The sequence below is a fragment of the Symphalangus syndactylus genome, chromosome X (genome assembly GCF_028878055.3).
Source record: "Symphalangus syndactylus isolate Jambi chromosome X, NHGRI_mSymSyn1-v2.1_pri, whole genome shotgun sequence".
Taxonomy (NCBI): domain Eukaryota; kingdom Metazoa; phylum Chordata; class Mammalia; order Primates; family Hylobatidae; genus Symphalangus; species Symphalangus syndactylus.
The window spans coordinates 157,320,607-157,344,276 of NC_072447.2; the positions used below are offsets into that span (position 1 = coordinate 157,320,607).

General features: G+C 38.4%; 1 protein-coding gene across 1 annotated transcript in view; it reads left to right on the forward strand.

Annotated features, from left to right (window-relative positions):
- FUNDC2 (FUN14 domain containing 2) overlaps positions 1-23,670 on the forward strand; it is a 30,493-nt gene that overhangs the window by 2,380 nt on the left and 4,443 nt on the right. Inside the window, exons 4-6 of the mRNA XM_055269184.2 lie at positions 5,016-5,166; positions 18,160-18,235; positions 23,326-23,457. Coding sequence (XP_055125159.1) covers positions 5,016-5,166; positions 18,160-18,235; positions 23,326-23,457 — 359 coding nt within the window. The remainder of the gene's footprint in view (positions 1-5,015; positions 5,167-18,159; positions 18,236-23,325; positions 23,458-23,670) is intronic.

Genomic DNA, 23,670 nt, shown 5'->3' on the forward strand with positions numbered 1-23,670 from the left:
TGGCACAATCATAGCTCACTGCAGCCCCAATGGAGCCACCTGTTGATCTAAGGGGCTTGGTCAAATTACGTTAAAACAAAACTGTAATGTTTTGTTGTTACATTAGAAAAATTAATTATTTAACTACTTGAGAGGCCATGGAGTACCCAGGTGCTCAAACATCCATATTTTGTTCTGCTAAATGGGCATCTGTGATGTATCCTGAATGAATTCTTGAATTATATTTTGTGTATGGTTTAAGGTAGAGAGTAGTTTTTTTTGAAACACAAATATATAGTAGTTCTAACATCATTTGTTGTTTCCTTCATTGAATTACCTTGGTGCTATGTTATTAAAAATCAAATGACTATATGTGTGGATCTATTTCTGGATTCTGGATTCTCTTCCATTGCTATATTTGGGTATCCTTGGGTCAGTTTGACAGTGTTGAATGTCATTGCTTTATAAGTCTTGAAATTAAGATAGTTGTATATTATACTGTAGCTTTATAATAAGCCTTGAAATTCCTTGAACCCTCCTCTTTCCCTTGCCCGCCCCCGCCCCCAGGATTATTGTGGCAATTTGTATTTTCCTGATTGCAGCAATATTTACCGTTCCTCATGGTCTTTTTCCTAGTGACTTTGACACTCCTCCCACCCAGGGGTGGGATCTGTATGCCCTGTTCATGAATCTGGATGGGACTTTGTGACTGACTGCCCGTTCCTACAGAATGTAGTGGAAGTAACAGTGCATTTGCTCTCTCCCTTTCTTGGGACTTTCACCTCCTGACCTCAGCTCCTATACTGTAAGGAAGCCTAGATTGACTCACATAGAGTAGCAGCCTATCTATCTGTGTGAGTGTAGAGTCTTCAGACCCAGCCTGTAAGTCTTCTGGCTAAAGCCTCAGACATGAAGCAAAGACAAACCACAGTGCTGTGGCTGAATTCCTGATCCACAAAATCTGAGAGCATAATATATGATTGTTTTGCTTCATGAAGTTTTGGAGTATTTTGTTATACAGCCGAAGTAACTGGAACACTGCTGGGTTTTTTTGTATCTTCATATGAATTTTAGAACCAGTTTGTCAATTACATAAAAACCTACTTTTTGGCCAGGCGTGGTGGCTCACGCCTGTAATCCCAGCACTTTGGGAGGCCGAGGCAGGCGGATCACCTGAGGTCGGGAGTTCGAGACCAGCCTGACCAACATGGAGAAACCCCGTCTCCACTAAAAATGCAAAAAATTAGCCAGGCGTGGTGGTGCATGCCTGTAATCCCAGCTACTTGGGAGGCTGAGGCAGGAGAATCACTTGAACCTGGGAGGAGGAGGTTGCTGTGAGCCGAGATTGCGCCATTGCACTCCAGCCTGGGCAAAAAGAGCAAAACTCCGTCTCAATAAAAAAAAAAAAAAGAAAAAACCTACTTTTTAATTGAGATTGTATTGAATATATAGATCAATATATGGAGAGAATGAACATCTTAAAAATATTGAGTCTTGCAAAACATAAACAGTATATCCCTGTTATTTTAGGTCATCTTCAATTTCTTTGCAGTGTTTTGTAGTTTGCAGTGTTTTCTAGTTTACAGTGAAGAGGTCTTGTGCATCTTTCATTGAATTTACTACAACATAATTTTTGCAATTAAAATTATTTTGTTTTCCAGTTCATCATTTCTAATACATAAAAATTCAAATGACTTTTTAATATTGGTCTTATAATGTGTGACCTTGCTTCTGGTACCTTTTTGTAGATTTTTCTGGGTTTTCTATATACACCGTTATATTATCTGCCAATGAAGACAGAATTATTATTGTACCTCCTTTCTAATCTTGTTGACTTTTATTTCTTGTCTTTCGTTGCACTGGCTAGGAACTCCAGTACAGTGCCGGGCAAAGTGGCTCACACCTGTAATCCCAGCACTTTGGGAGGCTAAGGAGGGAGGATCACTTGGGGCCAGGAGTTCCAGACCAGCCTAGGCAACAAAGTGAGACCTCCTGTCTACAAAAAAAAAAAATAAGCTGGTCACAGTGGTGCACAGCTGTAGTCCAGCTACTGGGGAGGCTGAGGTGGGAGGATTGCTTGAGCCCAGAAGTTTGAAGTTGCAGTAATCTGTGATACTGCCACTGCACTCCGATGTGGGTGATAAAGTGAGACCCTGTCTCAAAACAAAACAAAAAACAGTTGAATAGATTTTAGGGAAAGGAAAGTGTTCCATATTTCACCATTAAGTATGATGTTAGTTGTATATTTTTCGTAGATGTCCTATATCAGATTGAAGAAATTCCCTTCTATTCCTATTTTCTACTTTTTTTTGTTGTTGTTTGAGATGGAGTTTCGCTCTTGTTGCCCAGGAAAATGGGCAATGGCCTGATCTCGGCTCACTGCAACCTCCGCCTCCCGGGTTCAAGCAATTCTCCCATCTCAGCCTCCTGAGTAGCTGGGATTACAGGCACCCACCACTATGCCCGGCTAATTTTTGGTATTTTTAGTAGAGACGGAGTATTACCATGTTGGCCAGGCTGGTCTCGAACTCCTGATCTCAGGTGATCCACCCGCCTCGGCCTCCCAAAGTGCTGGGATTACAGGCATGAGCCACCATGCCCAACCCCTATTTTCTACTTTTTATTCTGATTTTTTTCTTTGATTTTGAAGTATAAAATTTCTGTAATTATTATTTTGTATAGTAAGTATTCATTTAGATTTATCCACCTATTTGCCCATTCCAGTGTCTCATTCCTTTCTGCATTTCCAGACTTCCATGTGGCATCATTTCTTGTCAGCCTGAATAACTTTTGTGTACCTCTTTGAATATTACTTCTATCCCATTCTTTCTAATCTTCTGGAACTCCAATTACATAGATGTTTAATCTTTTGAGCAGTTTTCGAACATTGTTATTTGTTTACTTCAGCATCTTGATCATCACTGGTTCTGTTTCTGTTTCTTTTTCTTTTTTCTTTTTGAGACTGAGTCTCGCTGTGTCACCTAGGCTGGAGTGCAGTGGTGTGATCTTGGCTCACTGCAACCTTCGCTACCCGCGTTCAAGTGACTTTCCTGTCCCACCCTCCTGAGTAGCTGGGACTACAGGTGCATGCCACCACGCCCAGCTAATTTTTGTATTTTTAGTAGAAACAGGGTTTCACCATGTTGGCCAGGCTGGTCTTGAACTCCAGACTTCAAGTGATCCTTTCCCCGGGCTTTCCAAAGTGCTGGGATACAGGGGTGAGCCACCGTGCCTGGCCTGCTTCTGTTTCTTTTGTTTAAACAAATTTTGTTTCCTTTATATGGCTTTGCCTTTGCATGGGTAGTAGTAATTTTCTGTTGTGTATTACGTTATGTGTGAAAAGACTGTACACATTCTATGCCAGATGAAGTTGATCATTTGAGGTCAATTTTACAGTAAACAGCTTTGAATAGTACATTGCTGACATTTCATATCAGACATTTCTTAGTGCGGTGTGTTTCCAGGGAAACAGGGCTGGGTATAGTAGGGGAGCCTGACATTATCTTCCCACAGAGAAAGGGATTGACATTTTGTTAATTCTTTCTTCATGCTTGGGCAAATCGCTTAACTTTGGAACCTTCATTTCATTTTTTTTTTTTTTTTCTGAGATGGAGTTTCACTCTTGTTGCCCAGGCTGGGGTGAAATGGTGCGATCTCGGCTCACTGCCACCTCCACCTCTCCGGTTCCAGTGATTCTCCTGCCTCAGCCTCCCGAGTAGCTGTGATTACAGGCGCGTGCCACCATGCCTAGCTAATTTTTGTAGTTTTAGTAGAGACGAGGTTTCACCACGTTGGCCAGGCTGGCCTCAAACTCCTGACCTCAGTTGATCTGCCCACCTCAGCCTCCCAAGGTGCCGGGATTACAGGCGTGGGCCACCATGCCCGGTGCCTTCTTTTTTTTTTTTTTTTTTTTTTGAGATGGAGTCTCATTCTTGTTGCCCAGGCTAGAGTGCAATGGTGCGATCTTGGCTCACCGCAACCTCCGCCCCTCAGGTTCAAGTGATTCTCCTGCCTCAGCCTCCCGAGTAGCTAGGATTACAGGCATGTGCCACCACCCCCGGCTAATTTTGTATTTTTAGTAGAGATGGGGTTTCTCCATGTTGGTCAGGCTGGTCTCGAACTCCTGACTTCAGGTGATCCGCCCGCCTCTGGCCTCCCAAAGTGCTGGGATTACAGGTGTGAGCCACTGTACCTGGCCTTCATTTCTTAATTATAAAATTGAGTTAATAAGTAGTACCTACCTTATTCTGTGGATTTAATTAGATATACATGATTAATGTTTAGCACATTGCCTGGTAAATAGTAAGAGCTCAATTAAACATTACCTCTCATCTTCATTATCACTGGAGATCCACGTAGTACTTAGAAAATTTGTGGATTACTGAATAGCATTGAGTTACTTCTGAAGAGAAGGGGCAAATTTGTTTCATTTGGGATGCATTACTGGCAGTTTTTTGTAGGTCTTTTTGGATTTATTTATTTATTTGAGATGGAGTCTTGCTCTGTTGCCCAGGCTGGAGTGCAGCGGCACTATCTCGGCTCACTGCAACCTTTGCTTCCTGGGTTCAAGCAATTCTTGTGCCTTAGCCTCCCGAGTAGCTGGGATTACAGGCGCCTGCCACCATGCCTGGCTAATTTTTGTATTTGTAGTAGAGATGGGGTTTCGCCATTTTGGCCAGACTGGTTTCGATCTCCTGACCTCAGGTGATTTGCCCACCTCGGCGTCCCAAAGCGCTGGGATTACAGGTGTGAGCCACCGCGCCTGGCATTTTTTGTTATTTTTAAATTTGAGAGGACAAACTAGAGGACTAATTCTAGATTTTCTAGGTTTTTCCCTCTAATATAGACATTAGTATTTGCTGATTTTAGTCTGATTTTCCAAAATTGCAACTTAGAATAAATTTATTATTTAAAATAGAATATTTGGAGGTTTCTTATTACATCTGTTTCTTTAAATATCTCTTAATCTAGTTAGGTATGGTAGTGATTTATTATAAAAGTAAATATTTTCTTATTTAACATATTACTTCTTGTAGGAAACTTTGAGGGAAATTTTGAGTCACTGGACCTTGCGGAATTTGCTAAGAAGCAGCCATGGTGGCGTAAGCTGTTCGGGCAGGAATCTGGACCTTCAGCAGAAAAGTATAGTGTGGCAACCCAGCTGTTCATTGGAGGTGTCACTGGATGGTAAGTGATGTGAAAGATGTCCACTGTCTTTTGTGCATGATTTAGTATTGCAGTTATAGGTACCATCATCTCCTTTAACCAGTGAAAACACATTGGCTTTTGTGAAATTGGTCACAATGTGTAGCATGTATCTAAACATCATCTTAAAGTACCATTTAATGGATACACATAATGATTGTTTCCTATATGCCAGGTTCTGTTTGAAGTATTTACATAGATGTCTCATTTCCTTCTCACAACTCTGGAATTTTATAGAAACTGAGGCTCAGAAAGGTTAGTTTGCCCAAGGCCACATAGCTGGTAACTGGTAGAATAAGGAGCTAACTACTTATTAGCTATGTCAGATGATAAGTTAATGTGACACAGCTTATGGTTTCATTTGTAATAAATTCAAAAAATGTTAATAGCAGATTTCATAGGTGAATATTGAATCCATTAATCTCATAGACTCTTTACGTTTGAAAAATTTTATAGCACCATATAGCAAATATAGAACAGCACATATAACAGGTGTACATTTTAGCAAATACTTAGAGTGAACACCTATGTAACAACTGCTAAGGTTAAAAAAACGTGGCTAGCGCCCTAGAAACTCAAGAGGTTATTAAGCAGTTATTTCATTGCTTTTCTTTGTAGTTTTAACACCAGTTATGTCACTAAATAACATACTGTGGTTTACCTGGTTTCCAACTTAAAGTAAATGCAATCAGTATATATTCTTCTGAGTCTTGCTTTTTCGCTCAACCTGATGTTTCATATGTTCAGCTACATTGTATATAGTTGTAGTTTCTTCACTTTCACTTGTATTTTGAGTTCCATTTTGTGAATATACCATAGTATATTCAGTTGATGACTGATATTGGAGTTGTTTTCATTTTTGGCTAATACTATGCTGATATGAGTATTAGATTTCCCAGTGTATATGTAGGGTCTGTACCTAGAAATTGCTAGGTAATGGGTATAGGTATCTTCAGCTTCACTAAATAATGTCAAACCACCTTCCAAAACTGTTTTTAACAGTTTACAGTCCCAGCAAGGACTAAATGAACCTGTTGTTCTGCATGATGGCACTTGATTTTGCCAGGCTATTAAATTTTTAAAAAATTAGTTAATTTTTCCTTAGCAAGGTAATCAAGTTAAATCCAGACTGTTAACATTTTGCCAGTCTGGTAGTTAGGTAGTAGTATTTCATGGTGGCTTCATTTACATTTCCCTGAGTAGGAGTGACATTGATCAACTTTTATGCATGTTTGTTGACCATTTGGATCTCCTCTTTCAGTTCCACTCTAGTCTTTTTCCTCTGAAGTTGTCATTCTTTCCCTTGTTAAGCTGTAAGAGTTCTTTATATATTCTGAATATTCTCAGTCCTTTGTTAGTTGTGTGTATTATAGATATTGTCACTCATTCTGTTATTATCTTTTCATTTTATGGTATCTTTTGATGAACTGAAGATCTTATTTTTAATATAGTCAATTTTATCAATCTTAACCTTAATGGTTAGTGATTTTTGTGACTTATTTAAGTAATCTTTGCTTACCACATGTTTCAGAACTTTTATTATTTGACTTTTCACATTTAGATTTATTATCCACCTGGAATTGTTTTTGTGCTCAGTATGTGGTAGATTCCTTCTTTTCTTCCCCATGTGGAATACCCATTTGTCCCAACTTAATTTATTGCGAAAGCTATCCCTTTCCCCGCTGCTTTATGTGAGTGTGTGTGTGCATGCATATGTGTGTGTCTGCTATCTTGTTCTTTAGGAACATCTTGGCTATTTTCTTTATCTCTTAGTTTTTAAATTTAATAAATAGGTATATATATTTATAAGTTGCACATATTTAAAGTATACTATTTGATACATTTTTACATATGTACATGCCCATAAAACCATCACCACAGTCAAGATAATGAACATACCTATTACTTCAAAAGCTGCTTTGTACCTCTTGGTAATTCCACGCTCTTTCCTTCATGCCATCCTCCCAGCACTGATCTGTTTTCTATTACTATAGATTATGTTTTCTAGATTCTTTTTAGAAGTGGAATTACATAGTATATATTCTTTTTTGTCTGGCTTCTCTTATTCACCATAATATATTTTTTTGTTTTGAGACGGAGTCTTGCTCTGTTGCCCAGACTGGAGTGCAGTGGCGCGATCTTGGCTCACTGCCTCCTGGGTTCAAGCAATTCTCCTGTGTCAGCCTTCACCATAATAATTTTGAGATAATCTGTGCTTTTCTGTTTATCAACAGTTCATTTCTTTTTATTGCTAAGCAGTACTCCGTTGTACGGATGTACCACAATCTGTTTCTCCATCCACCTTTGATGGACATTTGAGTTTTTTTTTCACTTTTTAGCTATTACAGATAAAACTTCAAGTTTGTGTACAAGTGTACAAGTCTTTGTATGAACATATGCTTTCATTTCTTTTGGGTAAATATCTCGGAATAGTATGGCTGAGTCAGGTAGTAAGTGAATGTTCTAAATTTACAAGTACCTGCCAGTTTTTAAAGTGCCTGTACCATCTTACATCTCCACTAGCAATGTGTGAGGGTTCCAGTTCCTCTGCATCCTCACTAACACTTGGTATTATCTTTTTGATCACAACCATCTTAGTGGGTATGAAGTTGTATCTCATTGTGGTTTGAATTTGCATTTCTCTAATGACTAATGATGTTGAGCATTTTCATGGGCTTATTTTTTGCCATTCATATATCTTTGATGACTTATTTGTTCAAATCTTTTCCACATATTTTTATTGGGTTGTTGGTTTTCTTTCATTGCTGAATCGTGAGAGTTCTTTAAATATTCTGCATAGAAGTCTTAGATATGTGATTTGCAAATATATTACTTCTCTGTAGCTTTTCGTTATCTGAACTGTACCTTTCAAAGAGCAGAAGTTCTTAATCTTGAAGTGCAACTCTTTTGTAGCTCCAGCTTTTGGTGTCATGTCTGAGAATATTTGCCTAATCCAGGGTCACCAAGATTTTCTCTCGCTTTTTCTAGATGGTATATAGGTTCAGATATTATATTTAGTTCTGTGATCCATTTTGATTTACTTTTTTGTATATAGTATAAGGTAGGAATCCAAGTTTTTTTTGTGTATGGGTATCTAGTTGTGTCCACATTTGTAAAAAAGACTGTCTTTTTCTCCACTGAATTGTCTTTACACCTATGTTGAAAATCAGTTGACTATATGTTTTTGAGCTCTTTGTACTGCCAAATTGATCTAGGTGCCATTATCACGCTGTTTTGATTACTGTAACTTAGGTAATGCAAGTCTTGAAATTTTGTTTTTCATCAAAGCTCTTTTGAGTATTCTAGGTGTTTAGCATTTCCGTCTGAATTTTATCTTGTTTTTATACACTCCATATGAATTTTTGAATTAGGTTGGTGCCAGTTTCTGCCAGACACCTGATGAGATTTTGACTGGGATTGCGTTGATCCATAAACATTAGTGTATCTCTCCAATTTGTTTAGGTTTTCTTCAATTTCTCTCAGCAATGCTTTGTAGATCTTACACATCTTATATCAGATTTATTCCTAAGTATTTCATATTTTTGATACCATTATAAATGGTATTACTTTTAAAATTTCAAGTTGCCATTGTTCATTGCTTGTATAGTATATAGAAATGCAATAGTTTTTTTTGTATATTGATCTTGTATATTGTAGTCTTGCTAAAGCCACTTACTAGTTGCAGAGTTCAGGGGTCCCCAAGACCGCCATCATGTTTGATAATTCTCTAGGAGAATTCACAGAACTCAGAGCTGTTCCACTCAGGGTTATTTTTTTATTTTTTATTTTTTTAACAGAAAATGATACAGATTAACTCAGCCAAGGGAAGAGGCACATGGAATAGGGTACTGTGGAGTCTTTATATTTGTATTTATTTATTTTTTTGAGACATAGTCTTGCTATCTCACCCAGGCTAGAGTGCAGTGGTGTGATCTCGGCTTACTGCAACCTCTGCCTCCCGGGTTCAAGCAATTCTCCTACCTCAGCCTCCCAAGTAGCTAGGACTACAGGCGTGAACCATCATACCAGGCTAATTTTTGTATTTTTAGTAGAGTCAGGGTTTCGCCATATTGTCCAGGCTGGTCTCGAACTCCTGACCTCAAATGATCTGCCTGCCTCAGCCTTCCAAAGTGTTGAGATTATAGGCGTGAGCCACCACACCCAGCTGAGTCTTTACATGTAAAGTAGGTTTCTTGTAGGTTCCATATAGGTGGTTGTTAATTTTTTAGAATCCAATTTGACAGTCTCTTCCTTTAAATTAGGGTGCTTAGACTATTTACATTTAAGTTTATTTTTAAAATTCTTTTAATTGACTAGTAAAAATTGTAGGCTGGGTGCAGTGGCTCACACCTTTAATACCAGCACTTTGGGAGGCCAAGGCGGATGGATCGTTTGAGCTCAGGAGTTTGAGACCAGCCTGGGCAACATGGCGAAACCCCATCTGTACAAAAAATAGAAAAATTAGCCAGGCGTGGTGGTGTGCACCTGTAGTCCCAGCTACTTGGGAGGCTGAGGTGGGAGGATGGCTTGAACCTGGGAGGGGGAGGTTGTAGTGAGCCAAGATCATGCCACTGCACTCCATCCAGCCTGGGTGACAGAATGAGACCCAGTCTCAAAAAGGAAACAAAACAGCAACACCAAAATTGTATTTATTTGTGGCGTACATGATGTTTTGATATATGTATACATTGTGGAATGGCTAAATCAAGCTATTTAACATGTATTACCTCACATACTTACGATGGTTTTGTGGTGAGAACACTTAAAACCTACTCTTGTAGCAATTTTCAAATATATAATATGTTGTTATTAACTGTAGTCACCATGATATATACAGTAGATATCCTAAACTTCTTCCTCCTAACTGGAATTTTTGTGTCCTTGACCAACATTTCCCCAACCGCCCCACCCCACAACCTTTGGTCACCACCATTCTCTGTTTCTATGAATTTGACTTTTTTAGATTCCACATATAAGTGAGACCATTTGGTATTTGTCTTTCTGTGCCTGACTTATTTTGCGTAGCATAATGTCCTACAGGTTAATCCATGTTGTCACAAATGTCAAGATTTCCTTTTTAAGGGTTGAACAGTATTCCATTATGTAATATACCACATTTTCATTATCCATCTGTTGATGGACACTTAAGTCGTCTATATCTTGGATATTGTGAATAATTGCAGTGAACATGGGAATGCAGATACCTCTTTAGCGTACTAATTTCATGTCCTTTGGCTGTATACCCAGTAGTGTGATTGCTGAATCATATGTTATTAGTTCTACTATTTTTAATTTATTGAGGAGTCTCCATACAGTTTTCTGTAATGGCTCTACTAATTTACATTCCTATCAACAGCATACAAAGATTTCCTTTTCTCTACATCCTCACCAACACTTGTTATCTCTTCTCTTTTTGATGATAGCTATCCTAACAGGTGTGAGGTGATATCTCATTGTGGTTTGCATTTTTCTCATGATTAGTGATGTTGAGCATTTTTTTCACATACCTTATTTATTGGCCATTTGTATGTTTGTATGTCTTCTTTTGAGAAATGTCTATTCAGGTCCTTTGCCCATTTTTAAATCAGGTTATATTTTTACAATTGAGTTGTTTAATCCCTTGTATATCTTTTATATTAATCTCTTATCAGATGTATGCTTTGCAAATATTTTCTCCCATTCTTTAGATTGTCTCTTCACTCTGTTGATTCCTTTGCTGTACAGAAGCTTTTTAGTTTGATGTAATTCCATTTGTCTGTTTTTGCCTTTTGTTGCCTTTGCTTTTCGGGTCATATCCAAAAAATCTTTGTGCAGACCAGTGTCATGGAGCTTTCTCCCTGTTTTCTTCTAGCAGTTTTATAGTTTCAGGTCTTATATTTAAGTATTTAATCTGTTTCCAGTTGATTTTTGCAATGGTTTCAGATGAGGGTCTCTTTTGCATGTGGATAAACAGTTTGCTTAGGACCATTTTTTGAAGAGACTATCCTTTCCTTGTTGTGTGTTCTTGGCATCTTTGTCAAAAATCAGTTGGCTGTAAGAACATGGATTTATTTCTGGGCTCTCTATTCTGATCCGTTGGTCTATGTGTTTGTTTTTAATGCCAGGACTATGTTGTTTTGGTTACTATAGCTTTGTAGTATATTTTGAGATCAGGTAGTGTGATGATGCCTCCAACTTTGTTCTTTTTGCTCAAGATTGCTTTGGCTATTAGGGGTCTTTTGTACTTCCATGTGAATTTTAGGATTTTCTTTCCTCTTTCTGTGAAAAATGTCATTGGAATTTTGATGTGGATTGCATTGAATCTGTGGATTGCTTTGGGAGGTATGGAGATTTTAGCAATTTTAATTCTTCCAATTCATGAACATGGAATATCTTTCTGTTTATTTGTGTTATCTTCAATTTCTTTCATCAGCCTTCTATAGTTTTCAGTGTATGGACCTTTTGCCTTCTTGGCTAGATTTATTCATAAGTGTATATTTTTTGTAAGTGGGACGTTTGTTTTTGTTATTTTGGGTTCAAAATTACCATCTTGGTATTTAATCTGTTCTTTGTTTTTATTTTTTGCTTTCTTTTGGATCAAGTATTTGTGTGTGTGTGTGTATAATATAAATATATATGTTATATATGTGTGTACATATATACTGAGGTGAAGTTCACATAACATAAAACTAACCATTTTAAAGTGAATAGCTTAGTACAACTTAGTACATTCACAGTATTGTACAACCACTATCTCTATATGGTTTTAAAATAATTTTATCACCTGCAAATAAAACTGAGTACCCATTGAGCAGTTACTCCTAATTCTTCCCTCCTACAACTCCTGGCAACCACAGTCTGCTTTCTGTCCTTATGGATTGACCTATTCTGAATATTTCATATAGATTGAATCATGCAATGGGTGAACTTTCGTGTTTGGCTTCTTTCACTTAGCATAATGCTTTTGAGGTTCATCCATGTTATAGTGTGTATATATTGCTACTTCATTCCTTTTTATAGCTCAATAGGATTCCACTGTATGTATATGCCACAGTTTGTTCATCCATACATCTGTTGGTGGACATCTGGGGTGTTTCCACCTTTTGACTGTTGTGAATAATGCTGCTATGAACATTGGGTGTAAGTATTTTTTCAGTACCTATTTTTAGGTCTTCTTTTTTTTTGTATATACCCAGGAGTGGAATTGTTGGATCATATGATAATTCTATGTTTACTTTTTTGAGGACCCACCTAACTTTTGAGCATCTTTTCATGTACTTGCTGGCCATTTGTATATCTTCTCCAGATAAATGTCAACTCAAGTCCTTTGCCCATTTTTTAATTGAGTTTATCTTTTTGTTATTGAGCTGTAAGAGTTCTTTATATGTTCTGGATTCTAGATCCTTACCAGACATGATTTGCAAATATTTTGTCCTGTTCTCTAACTTGTCTTTTCACTGTTTTGATAATGTTCTTTGATACAAGAAAGTTTTTAATTTTGATGAAGTCCAATTTTTAATTTTGATGAGGTCCAATTTATTTCTTTTGTTGCTTAGATCAAATATTTTCAATTCCGTTTTCATAATTCTGTTTTCATGGATATTTTCATAATTACATTTATGTCCTTTGTTGGCTTATTAGCTATAACTGTTCATTGTGTAATTTTAGTGGTTGCTTTAGGGTTTATAGGATACATCTTCTACTTATAGTCTGCCTTCAAGAAATCTAACGCTTCATATATGATATAACAGTATGCTTCCATTGTCCCCTTCCCCCTTTGTTTTCATTGCTATAAATTTTACTTTTATATAAATTCATAATACATTCTTACTATTTTTGCATTAAATGTTGAATTTTTATAGTTTTTAATAACAAGAAGGAAGCCTTTCACATTTCACTCGATAGTTTCCATTTCTTGTGCTCTTCATGCCTTTGTGTGGATCCTGATTTCTATATGATATCATTTTCCCCTGCCTGAAAGACTTCCTTTAACATTTCTTATATTGCTGGTCTGCTGGGGATATTTTTTTTTCAGGTTTTGAATCTGTGAAAAAGGTCTTTATTTCATTTCTGTTTTTGCAAGATCACTTAGTGTAGAATTCTAGATTGACAGGGTTGTTGCTTTTTTTTCAGTACATTAAAAGTGTCATTTCATTATCTTTTGGCTTTGTATTATTTTCTATGAGAAATGTGTTCACTTCAAACCTTATTCCTCTGTACCCAATACCTCTTTTTTCCCCCTTCAGGCTCCTTTTAAAATCTCCTCTAGGCCGGGCGCGGTGGCTCACGCCTGTAATCCCAGCACTTTGGGAGGCTGAGGCAGGTGGAACATGATGTCAGGAGATCGAGACCATCCTGACTAACACGGTGAAACCCTGTCTCTACTAAAAAATACAAAAAGTTAGCTGGGCGTGGTGGCGGGCGCCTGTAGTCCCAGCTACTCGGAGAGGCTGAGGCAGGAAAATGGCATGAACCCGGGAGGCGCAGCTTGCAGTGAGCCGAGATTGTGCCACTGCACTCCAGCCTGGGCGACAGCAAGACTCTGTCTCAAAAAAAAAAAAAAGAAAAAAGAAAAAAATATTTCCTCTTTACTATTTGTTTTAAGCAGTTTGATTATGTTATACCTTGCTATAGTTTTGTTTTTCTATCTTTTTTTTTTTTTTTTTTTTTTTGAAATGGACTCTTTCTCTGTCACCCAGGCTGGAATGCAGTGGCAAGATTTCAGCTCACTGCAACCTCCACCTCCCAGGTTCAGGTGATTCTCGTGCCTCAGCCTCTGGAGTAGCTGGGATTACAGGTGTGCACCACCGCGCCTGGCTAATTTTTGTATTTTTAGTAGAGATGGGGTTTCACCATGTTGGCCAGGCTGGTCTCGAACTCCTGACCTCAGGTGATCCTCCTGCCTCAGCCTCCCAAAGTGCTGGGATTACAAGTGTGAGCCACCATGCCTGGCCTTTGTTTCTTTTGCTTAGATTTCATTGAGCTTTTTGGATCTGTGGATTTATAGTTTTCACGAAGCTTGGAATATTTTCTGTTGTCCTTCAAATATTTTTTTCTGTCCTCCTTCAGTGATTCCAATTACACATTTATTAGGCTGTGTGAAGTTTTTCCACAGTTCATTAATACTGTTTACTTTTTAAAAACTTTGTTTTGAGATAATTGTAGATTCACATGCGGTTAGAAATAATCCATAGAGGTCTTGTACCCATTCCCCAGTTCCCCCCAAGGTGACATCTTGTCTAACTATAGTTCAGTATCATAACCGTTTTCATTTTTTTGTCTCTTTTCTGTTTCATTTTTGATAGTTTTTATTGCTATTTCATGAAGTTTATTAATGTTCTACAGTGTCTAAACTGCTATATTTTTTGTCTCAGACATTGTAGTTTTTATTTCTAGAAGTTTGATTTGCATCTTTTTTTTGAGACTTTCTTGCTCTGTTGCTTAGGCTGGAGTGCAGTGGCACAGTCACAGCTCACTGCAACCTCTATCTCCTGGGCTCAAGAGATCCTCCCACCTCAGCCTCTTGAATAGTGGAACTGCAGGTGCATGCCACCGTGCCTGGCTAATTTAAAAAAGTTATTTTTGGAGAGATGAGGATTCACTATGTTGCCCAGGCTGGCCTTAAACACCTGGGCTCAAGCAATCCTCTTGCCCTGGGCTCAAGCAATCCTCTTGCCTTGGCCTCCTAAAGTACTGGGATTACAGGCATGAGCCACTGTACCCAGCCAAGATTTGCATGTTTTTAAAAGAGCTTCCTTGCCTCTACTTATTATGTGCAATCTTTTCTCTAGCTTCTTGAACATATGGAATATAATTGTAATAACTTTTAATGCTTTTGTCTACTAATTTTTTCATCAGTATCATTTCTGGGTTTCTTTTAGTTTTTTTTTTTTTATTATGGTTCATATTTTTCTGCCTTGCAAGCCTGGTAGTTTTTAATTAGATGGCAGATATTATGAATTTTACTTCATTGGGTGCTAGATATTTTTTATTCTTATAAATGTGCTTGATTCTTGTTCTTGGATGCAATTACTTAGAAATCACTTGATCTTTTTGGGTCTTGCTTTATTATTAGGCTTTATTTAAAATGTGTGTTTTGTTTTAAAAAGAGAAAAAGCCAGGTGTTATAAACAGTGCAACAATTTTTGTAACAGCAAAAATCTGTAACCATTCTAAATATGTATCAGTTACTCTGATTATACTTTAGTAAGTCTGAACAGTGGAATGCTCTTAAAATGGACCCTTATCATTTATTTACTGGTCCTACCACCCTTCCAATTTCAGAGTCGCTTCAGAAATATACTGCCTGACATCTAACTTTTGTTTAAAAAAGATTAAAAGTCTTATGAGGTTCTGCATGCATTGTTGTATTTGTAGTTCTTTCTCTTACTGAGCTGAAATGTAATAAGGGGAGAACAGTAGACAATGAGGGTAGTGAGGTAATGGGAGACAAGATGTTAAGTGTAAGGCTTTAACTTTCTCTCTTAGTGAGGAGGGAAGCTACTGGAAGGTTATGAGCAGAAGTGTACCTTGATCTTACATTTTAGAGTAGGGGTCAGCAAAGTTTTTCTGTAAAGAGCCCATATGGTAAATATTGTAGGCTTTATGGATCACACAATCTCTGTTGCAACTTGATTTACAAAGAGACATCTGGCAGGGTTTGGCTCCCAGGCTGTGGTTTGTCGACCCCTGTTTTAGGACTGTATGAGTTGCTATATTGGGAATAGATTCTAGGGTGTTGTGAAAGTGGAGGTAAGGAGTCCAGATGAGGAGCTGTAACAGTAACCTACATCAGAGATCATGGTATAGACCCAGCAGATAGAAAGTGAATACACAGAGCAACGAGGTTCTAGGACGGAGCCCTCAGAACAACCTAACATTCAGGAGTCAGAAAGAGGGAGGAGTCAGCAAAATTGTCTCATAAGGAATGGCCAGTGATATATGAGGAAAACCAAGAGAGAATGGTATTCCAGAGCAAAAAGATGTCAAGAAGGAGAGAGTACAATAGCAGAACAACAAATAACCTGATTTTAAAAATGGGGAAAAGACCTGAACAGACGTTTCCCCAAAGAAGGCATAGAAATGGCCACCAGAGGTATAGGAAAAGATGCTTAGCACCACCAGTTATCAGGGAAATGCAAATTAAAACCACAATGAGATATCAACTGACGCCTGTTAGAATGGCTGTTATCAAAAAGACAAGAGATAATTGTTGATGAGGGTGTGGAGAAAAAGGAACCCTAGTACACTGTTGGCGGGAATGTAGATTGGTAAACCATTATGGAAAACAGTATGGAGGTTCCTAAAGAAATTAAAATTAGAACTACCATGTGACCCAGCAATTCCTCTTCTGAGTATATACCCCAAAGAAATGAAATCACCACCTCATAAAGATATCTCCTCTCTCATGTTCAGTGCAGCATTAATTTACAGTACCCAAGATATGGAAACATCCTAAGTGTCCATCAATGGATGAATGGATAGAGAAAATGTGTATGCAGTGGGATACTATTTAGCTTTAAAAAAGGAGATTGTGCTGTTTGCCACAGCATAGATTTTGGAGGACATTATGCTAAGTGAAATAAGCCAGACACAGAAAGACAAAATACTGCATGATCTCATATGTGTGGGGAAAAAGTCATATATACAGTTGTATAATATAATAAATATAAAGAAATAAAACTGGTTACCAGGGATAGGATGGGAGGAAATGGGAAGATGTAGGTCAAAGGATACAAAGTAGCAAATATGTAAGAGGAGCAAGTCTAGAGATCCAATGTACAGCATGAGGACTGCAGCTGTATTGCCTTAGGGATTTCTGTGAATTAAGTGGATTTTAGCTGCTCTTATCACAAAAAAGTAAGTATGTGAGATGATATATATATTAATCTGATTCATTATAGTATCCACTTTACTTGTCTATATGTATCCCATAACATCATGTTGTAAACCTCAAATATACACAATAAAATTCCTTTTTTAAAAAAAGGAGACAGTAATCAGCTGTGTCAAAAGCTGCTGTAGGTCAGATGAGATTAAAGCTGAGAAGTGAACACTAGCATTTGGTAAGGTCAAGATCAGTGGTAACCTTGATAGGAATGGTTTCATTGAAGTCATGGGACAAAAGCCTGAATGGTGTAGGTGTAAGAGAATATGGACACAGGACAAAAGAGACGGCCTCAAAGTAGTTTTGCTGTAAAGGAGAGCAGAGAAAAGGGAAGGTGGCTGGAGAATTGGAGTCTAGGGAGGATTTTTTCAACAATGGTTAATGATTACAGCTGATATGTGTTCAGCAATGAACACAACAAAATCTCTGCCTTCATGAAGCTTACATTTTAGTATCGGGTGGGGTCAGGAAGATAGACAATAATAAAGAAACACATAATTATATGAAACTGGCTACGAGATGTTGCCACTCAGATATCATATAGACATTTTGCATTCAACATACTCAAAATGACGTTATCTCCTCCCGTCCCTTCCCGCATCTTTTCCTCTATTCCTCTTCCTTGTTTTTATATTGTAAAAAATGCCACATTCAGGACAGAATCTTGTGCCTTATCCCTTGCAACCATCCTGTCCTCAAACTCAGGAGTGTTTTATTTTTTTCTTCACAAACAGTTCCTCAGGTCTGCTCCCTCCTTGCCATCTCTACCTTGGCCCATTGGCATTCACTTCTCTTCTGGATCGCTACTTCACCCTCTTAACTAGTCTCTGCCTTCGTCCTCCCCCTTTAATCTCTTCTCCACAATGTAACCAGAGTCATCTTTTAAAAATATAACCTGAGAGTTTTAAGGGAATTACTCAAGACCACAAGATTTGTAGAGCCAAGATTTGATTTCCTTATGTCATGCTCCTCTTGGGGCTGGCTTTATGTAGGGGGTAGGAAGGAGCTAGATCATCTTAAGCTAATTAAGATATGAACATTGCCAGAAATGCATGTTTGTGTGTAACTGACAGCTCATCAATTTGTCTGATGTTGGTTTGTTTTTGTAGGTGCACGGGTTTCATATTCCAGAAGGTTGGAAAGTTGGCTGCAACAGCTGTGGGAGGTGGATTTTTTCTCCTTCAGGTCTGTATGTGAAATGTTCTCAGATGTTTGGAAATTCCACCTGCCCATTAAGGAATGTGGTGTGGGGAGTTGTAATACAGTCCTGGCTATGTCACACTAGACTAGCCTTTGCACTTGTTTTCATGTACTATTTTAAATGCTAGTGACTGTTTGAGTCAAATTTTATTCATCATACTAGTAAATGTTATTTGCCAGTCACATTTTATTTCCTCATGTGGGGACAGAAGTGCAAATTCCTTATCATAGCTCCCTTAAAAGAGTTTTTAAGACCAGCTGAATTATTAAGCAGATGTGATTTCAAAAATACAAGTGTGCTGTGATGATTTAGTCTCATATGCTAATATAGCTAGCTTTTACAGAGGGGACGTTGAGCATGTGATGAGAAATGGGAGCTAAGTGACAGTACAGTCAGATGTCATCTGCTGTCTCCTTGACCCATAGTTTCAGAACCAGTGGCTGCCAGTTCTCTGAGACTGCTTAGGAGAGACTAACAAACAAGACCTGAAAAAGAAAAAGGGAGCAGTTTCTCCAAAAACAAAAGAAAACTGACATTTGATTGTATTAGGCATACATTTCTTAGCTCTGCAGCATTGGTATTCAAATTTGGCTCCACATTGGAATCACCTAGAAGTTTTTTTAAAGAGCCAACATGTGCCACTCCTGACCCACAGTCTGATTTCATCGAAAAATTTAAAACTCCTGAGGTGATTCTGCTGTGCAGCGGTGCATAGAGCTGCTGTGCTGTGGGAGCTATAACTTGCTGAATCATGCCAGAGTCTGAATTCACAGCCGTTTGTCTCTTCCCACAGTTGGCAACCCTCACTTTTGCAAGGTAGGTTCTGCATTAGCACCATGATTGGAGTGAGTTTTGCAGATAGGTCAGGTGAAAATCAAATGTATTGAAGAAGGAAAATCAGGCTGTAGCTGGCTTGAGTGTGGTATTGCTGCGTGACAAATTCCCCCAAACCTAATGGCTTCAAATAATGATCACTTTATTCTCTCTCATGGTTACAGGAGTTTGGGGAGGGTTAAGGTAGGTGCTTGTGGATCAGAGTCTCATGTGGTTACAGGCCAGATGATCAGAGGGCTGGGGTAGGTCTGGACTTGTGGGGCCTCTTTGTCTCTCTGTCTCTGTTTGTCTTCCCTCCTCCTCTCCTTATTTCCCCCCTGTCCATGGTCTTAATGCTCTTCCATGTGGTTCCTGTGCCGATATAGGCTTCCTCACACCACCATGACCTCAGGACTCCCAAGCACAGTTCTCCAGAAACGTGGTGCAAGTTGCATCTCCTTTGTTGCCCAAGCCTCAGAAGTCATGCAGCATCACTTTTGTTGGCTGCTTCCCTGTGGGCTTGTTAGGTGCTGGCTCTGTTGCTGGACAGGTCAGACTCCCTGCAAGGTGGGGCCCCTCCTCACACCTCTCTCTCCTTCCCCTTGACCCTTCAGGTGAAAGTGCAGTAACAGCTCTATCCCTGTGGTTTCCCTTATATGCTGCCCCAAACTTCATAAACATTTTAATACTGCTTTGAAATGTTTTAATTTGAGTGTGTCTTCTGTTTCTTTTTGGGGCCCTGACAGAAATAATTGGTAATGAAAATGTCTCTAGAAAGGCACCTCAAAATGAGATTCTGGTGTTGGATAATTCCAATATTCAAGGGGTACAGGGACACTGCTTTGCTGCAGAGGTGAGACATGGAGAATCTATGGCAGGCACTCATGTTATCTGTCACCAGAGGAGTGAGAGCAGGAGGCAAGCATAATGTTGGGAGATCAGTTATATCACAAGTTATAGTTTGACGTAGGGATCCAGTTTCCTTTTTTCCATACTGATAATTGAGCAGAATTTAGTGAATAATTCTTCCCATTCCCAACATTTGCAGCATTGTCTCTTTCATATATCAGAACCCATGTATGTGTGTCTGTGACTCTGGTTTCTGTGTTCTGTTCCACTGGTCAACTTTCTATCTTTATGACAGTACTAAAGCTTAATATTTGGTAATGCAAATTCCTCCACCTTATTCTTCAGGAGGGTTGCAGCTACTTTTGTGTTTCTGCTCATTCATCTAAATTTTAGATCAGACTTGTCAGTTATTTTCAAAAATCCTGTTGAAATTTTTATTGGAATTGCATTGGAACCATGTAGATATCTCTTATGATATTGAGTATTCTATCTGTGAACATGGGTTTTCTCTCCAGTTATTTAGGTCTTCTTTAATGCCTTTGAATAGACTTTTATTATTTTTCCATATAGATCTTGTACATCTGTGATTCAGTTTTATTACTGAATACCTTATAACTTTAGTTGCTCTTGTGGATGATACGATTTTTAAAACTACACATTCTGATTCATGCTAGTGTGTTGAAATACAGTTGATATTTTATGTTGCTCTTTCAGCCAGCCACCTTGTTAAAAAAGTCTCTTATTTCTGACTTGTCTGGGATTCTTTTGGGTTTTGTCTATAAAATCTTTTTATGCCATCTGTGAACAGTGAAATTTTTCCTTTACGTCTTTATGAATGTAGTTGCTTTTTCTTACCAAGCTGTAGATCCTTTCCAGCACTTTTTGCAGCTTTCAGAGCCCAGCAACAACGCTTGCCAGTTTTCAGTTTATTCGGCTCCCTCTACTTGTTGTGCTGCAATGGAAGTAGGATGTTGAGCTTTGTCAGTAGAGGGCGCTGGAGGGACCTTGCAGCGGGAGAGGCTGCTTTTCCTAGTTCTGGTGTTGCTTTACCCCTGCAGTGCAGTCCCCCAGTAATGCCAAGGAGAGCAGGAAGTCACCTCGCAATCCTGGCCTGGGCCACCCAGGGGACTTCACCACCACCATTACTACTTTTGCACCCTTGTAAACGATCAGTTTGTTGTAGTTGTCCACGTCCGTTTCTGTACTTTTTATTCTGTTCTGTTGGTCTGTGTGTCTATCTCTTCTTCAGTATCACACACTGTCTTGACTACTGTAGCATTATAGTAAATCTTGAATCAGGTAGTGTGATTCCCCCAACTCTGTTCTTTTTCAGATTCATTTTGGTGATTCCAGTTCCTTTGCCTTTCCATATAAATTTTAGAACCAGCTTACTTATGTATCTATAAGAAATCCTACTGGGATTTGTGATTTGGGATTGCAGTAAATCTATAGATAATTTGTAGAGAACTGGGCATCATTTCTGTGTTGAGTATTCCATTCCATGTACATGATGTGTCTCTCCATTTATTTAGGTTGTCTTTGAGGTCTTTCTTCAGCGTTTTGTAGTTCTCAGTATACGGATCCTGTATGTTTTATTTGATTTGTACCTAATATTTAATTATTTTTTGCACCCATTGTTGTAAATCATTTAAACATTTTTCATTTCCAGTTCAAATTGCTAGCATATAGAAATTCAGTTGGTTTTGTGTGAATTTGTATTCTGTGACCCTGCTAAACTCACTTTTTTAGTCTAGGAGTTTTTGTTTTTTGTTGAAGTCTGTGAAATTTTCTATGTACACAAAGATGTCTATGATTGGAGACAGTTTGACCTCTTCCTTGTGAATCAGGATGTCTCCTAATTCTTTTTCTTGCCTTGTTGTGCTGACTCTGAGTTCACTTCTGGTATGATATTTAATAGGAGTGGAGAGGGCGGACATCTTTGCCTTGTTCCCTGCATTCATTCTTTCACCATTATGTACAGTGTTAGCTGCAGGGTTTTTTTTTGTAGATGTTCTTTATCAAGTTGAGGAAGTTCCCCTCTATTCCTCTTTCTCTGAGAGTTTTATCATGAATTTGCGTTGAATTTTGTCAGATGTTTCTTGAGTCTTGCCTTGAGGTTAGGCCAGGTGATAACTGCAGGAAAAGCAGGAAACACGCCACCAGTTTGGTCAATCTGCATATCGCTGTTTTTATGTAAGAGCCTTCAAATAGCTAGTCAATGTATTCTCTCAGTTTAATAGCAGGATTTTGTGGGATAAACAGGGTGGAGTAAATGAACCAGAGCCTTCTTTTAGGTACAAATAGTGATACTCAACTATGTGGTTGCTGTAGTTTGTTCTTTTTAGTACTAAGTAATATTCTATTGTGTAAATATGATACAATTTGTTTATCCATTCATGTGTTGATAGACTTTTGTGTATTTCCAGTTATAGACTCATAAGTAAAGGTACTATGGCTTGATTACTTGTGAAGTTGAACTTTTTCCTTTTCATGGACACTTTCCTCTGAATTGCCCTTACCCATTTTTAAAGTGAATTTTCTTTCTTACTGATCTCTAGAAGAAGTTCACTTTTTTGAGTATCAGTGTTTTGTTTATGATACACATCACAAGTATTTTCTCTAGTCTGTTTGGGTGACTGGTGGTGCCGTTAGCTAAAATAGGGCCTAGAGGAAGAGCAACAGTGCAGGAGGAGACTCTAGCAAGGTGAAGACTTTTAGTTTCGGGTATTTTGAGATATCCAGGTAGATATGACTTGCCAAAAATTTGGGAGAGAGAAGTGATATTGATAGGGCATTGATTGTTTGGCTATAGTCATTCTCTTCATTCCTTGGATGATATTAATCCATCATCAAAAAACTACATGCTTGAATCAGATTTACACTGAGTTTTAGTGTTTGTGCCTGCTGTTTTTATCAAGGGAAATAGATATATGCTGCAGGTGTCTTTGGATGTGGTTCTCTTAATACCCCTTTGTATGAAGTTGCTCATGAGAAATCTCTGTGGGGCCAGATGCTAGATTTCTTCCTGTTAAGCAACAGTAATAACTGCCTGAATGCTTTGTTCTGTTCACATTCTCTGGAAACATTTGTATCAGCTGTAAGGTCCATCTCTTCACCCTACATCTTGACCCCTCACCTTGATTTTCATCTTACGTAACTCTTTCTAAAAGGGTTGTAAGAGTATAAATAATTTAAAAGAATTGCCAGTAGTTATTTCTAGTGCCAGGCATATGGCTTCGCATATAGGGGGGATGCTGAGTAGATGTCATCATGATACAAAGAATCAAATGGCAGATGTCTCCAAAAATGGAAAGTCAGAGGGTTTCGAGAGTCTACTTCAGGATTTATTCTGACTAAAAGAAATAACAAATCTGTTTCTCATTTCTTGTTGTCATTATTGTTGATACTGTAGCTTGCAAACCATACTGGCTACATCAAAGTTGACTGGCAACGAGTGGAGAAGGACATGAAGAAAGCCAAAGAGCAGCTGAAGATCCGTAAGAGCAATCAGATACCTACTGAGGTCAGGAGCAAAGCTGAGGAGGTGAGACTTGCATTGTTCATGTGTAGTGTGTGAACAGTGCAGACAAATACAGGGCTTAACCCGATTGCACCATATCTCAGTGATGGACAGGGCTTAAGCATTACAAAGAACTTAGAGTAATGAGACAAAACTAACTTGGAATATCATCACTTCAGAACATTTTTAAAAGCTGGATAATTAAGTGTTTGGTGACCTTTGTCTGTGAACATTTGT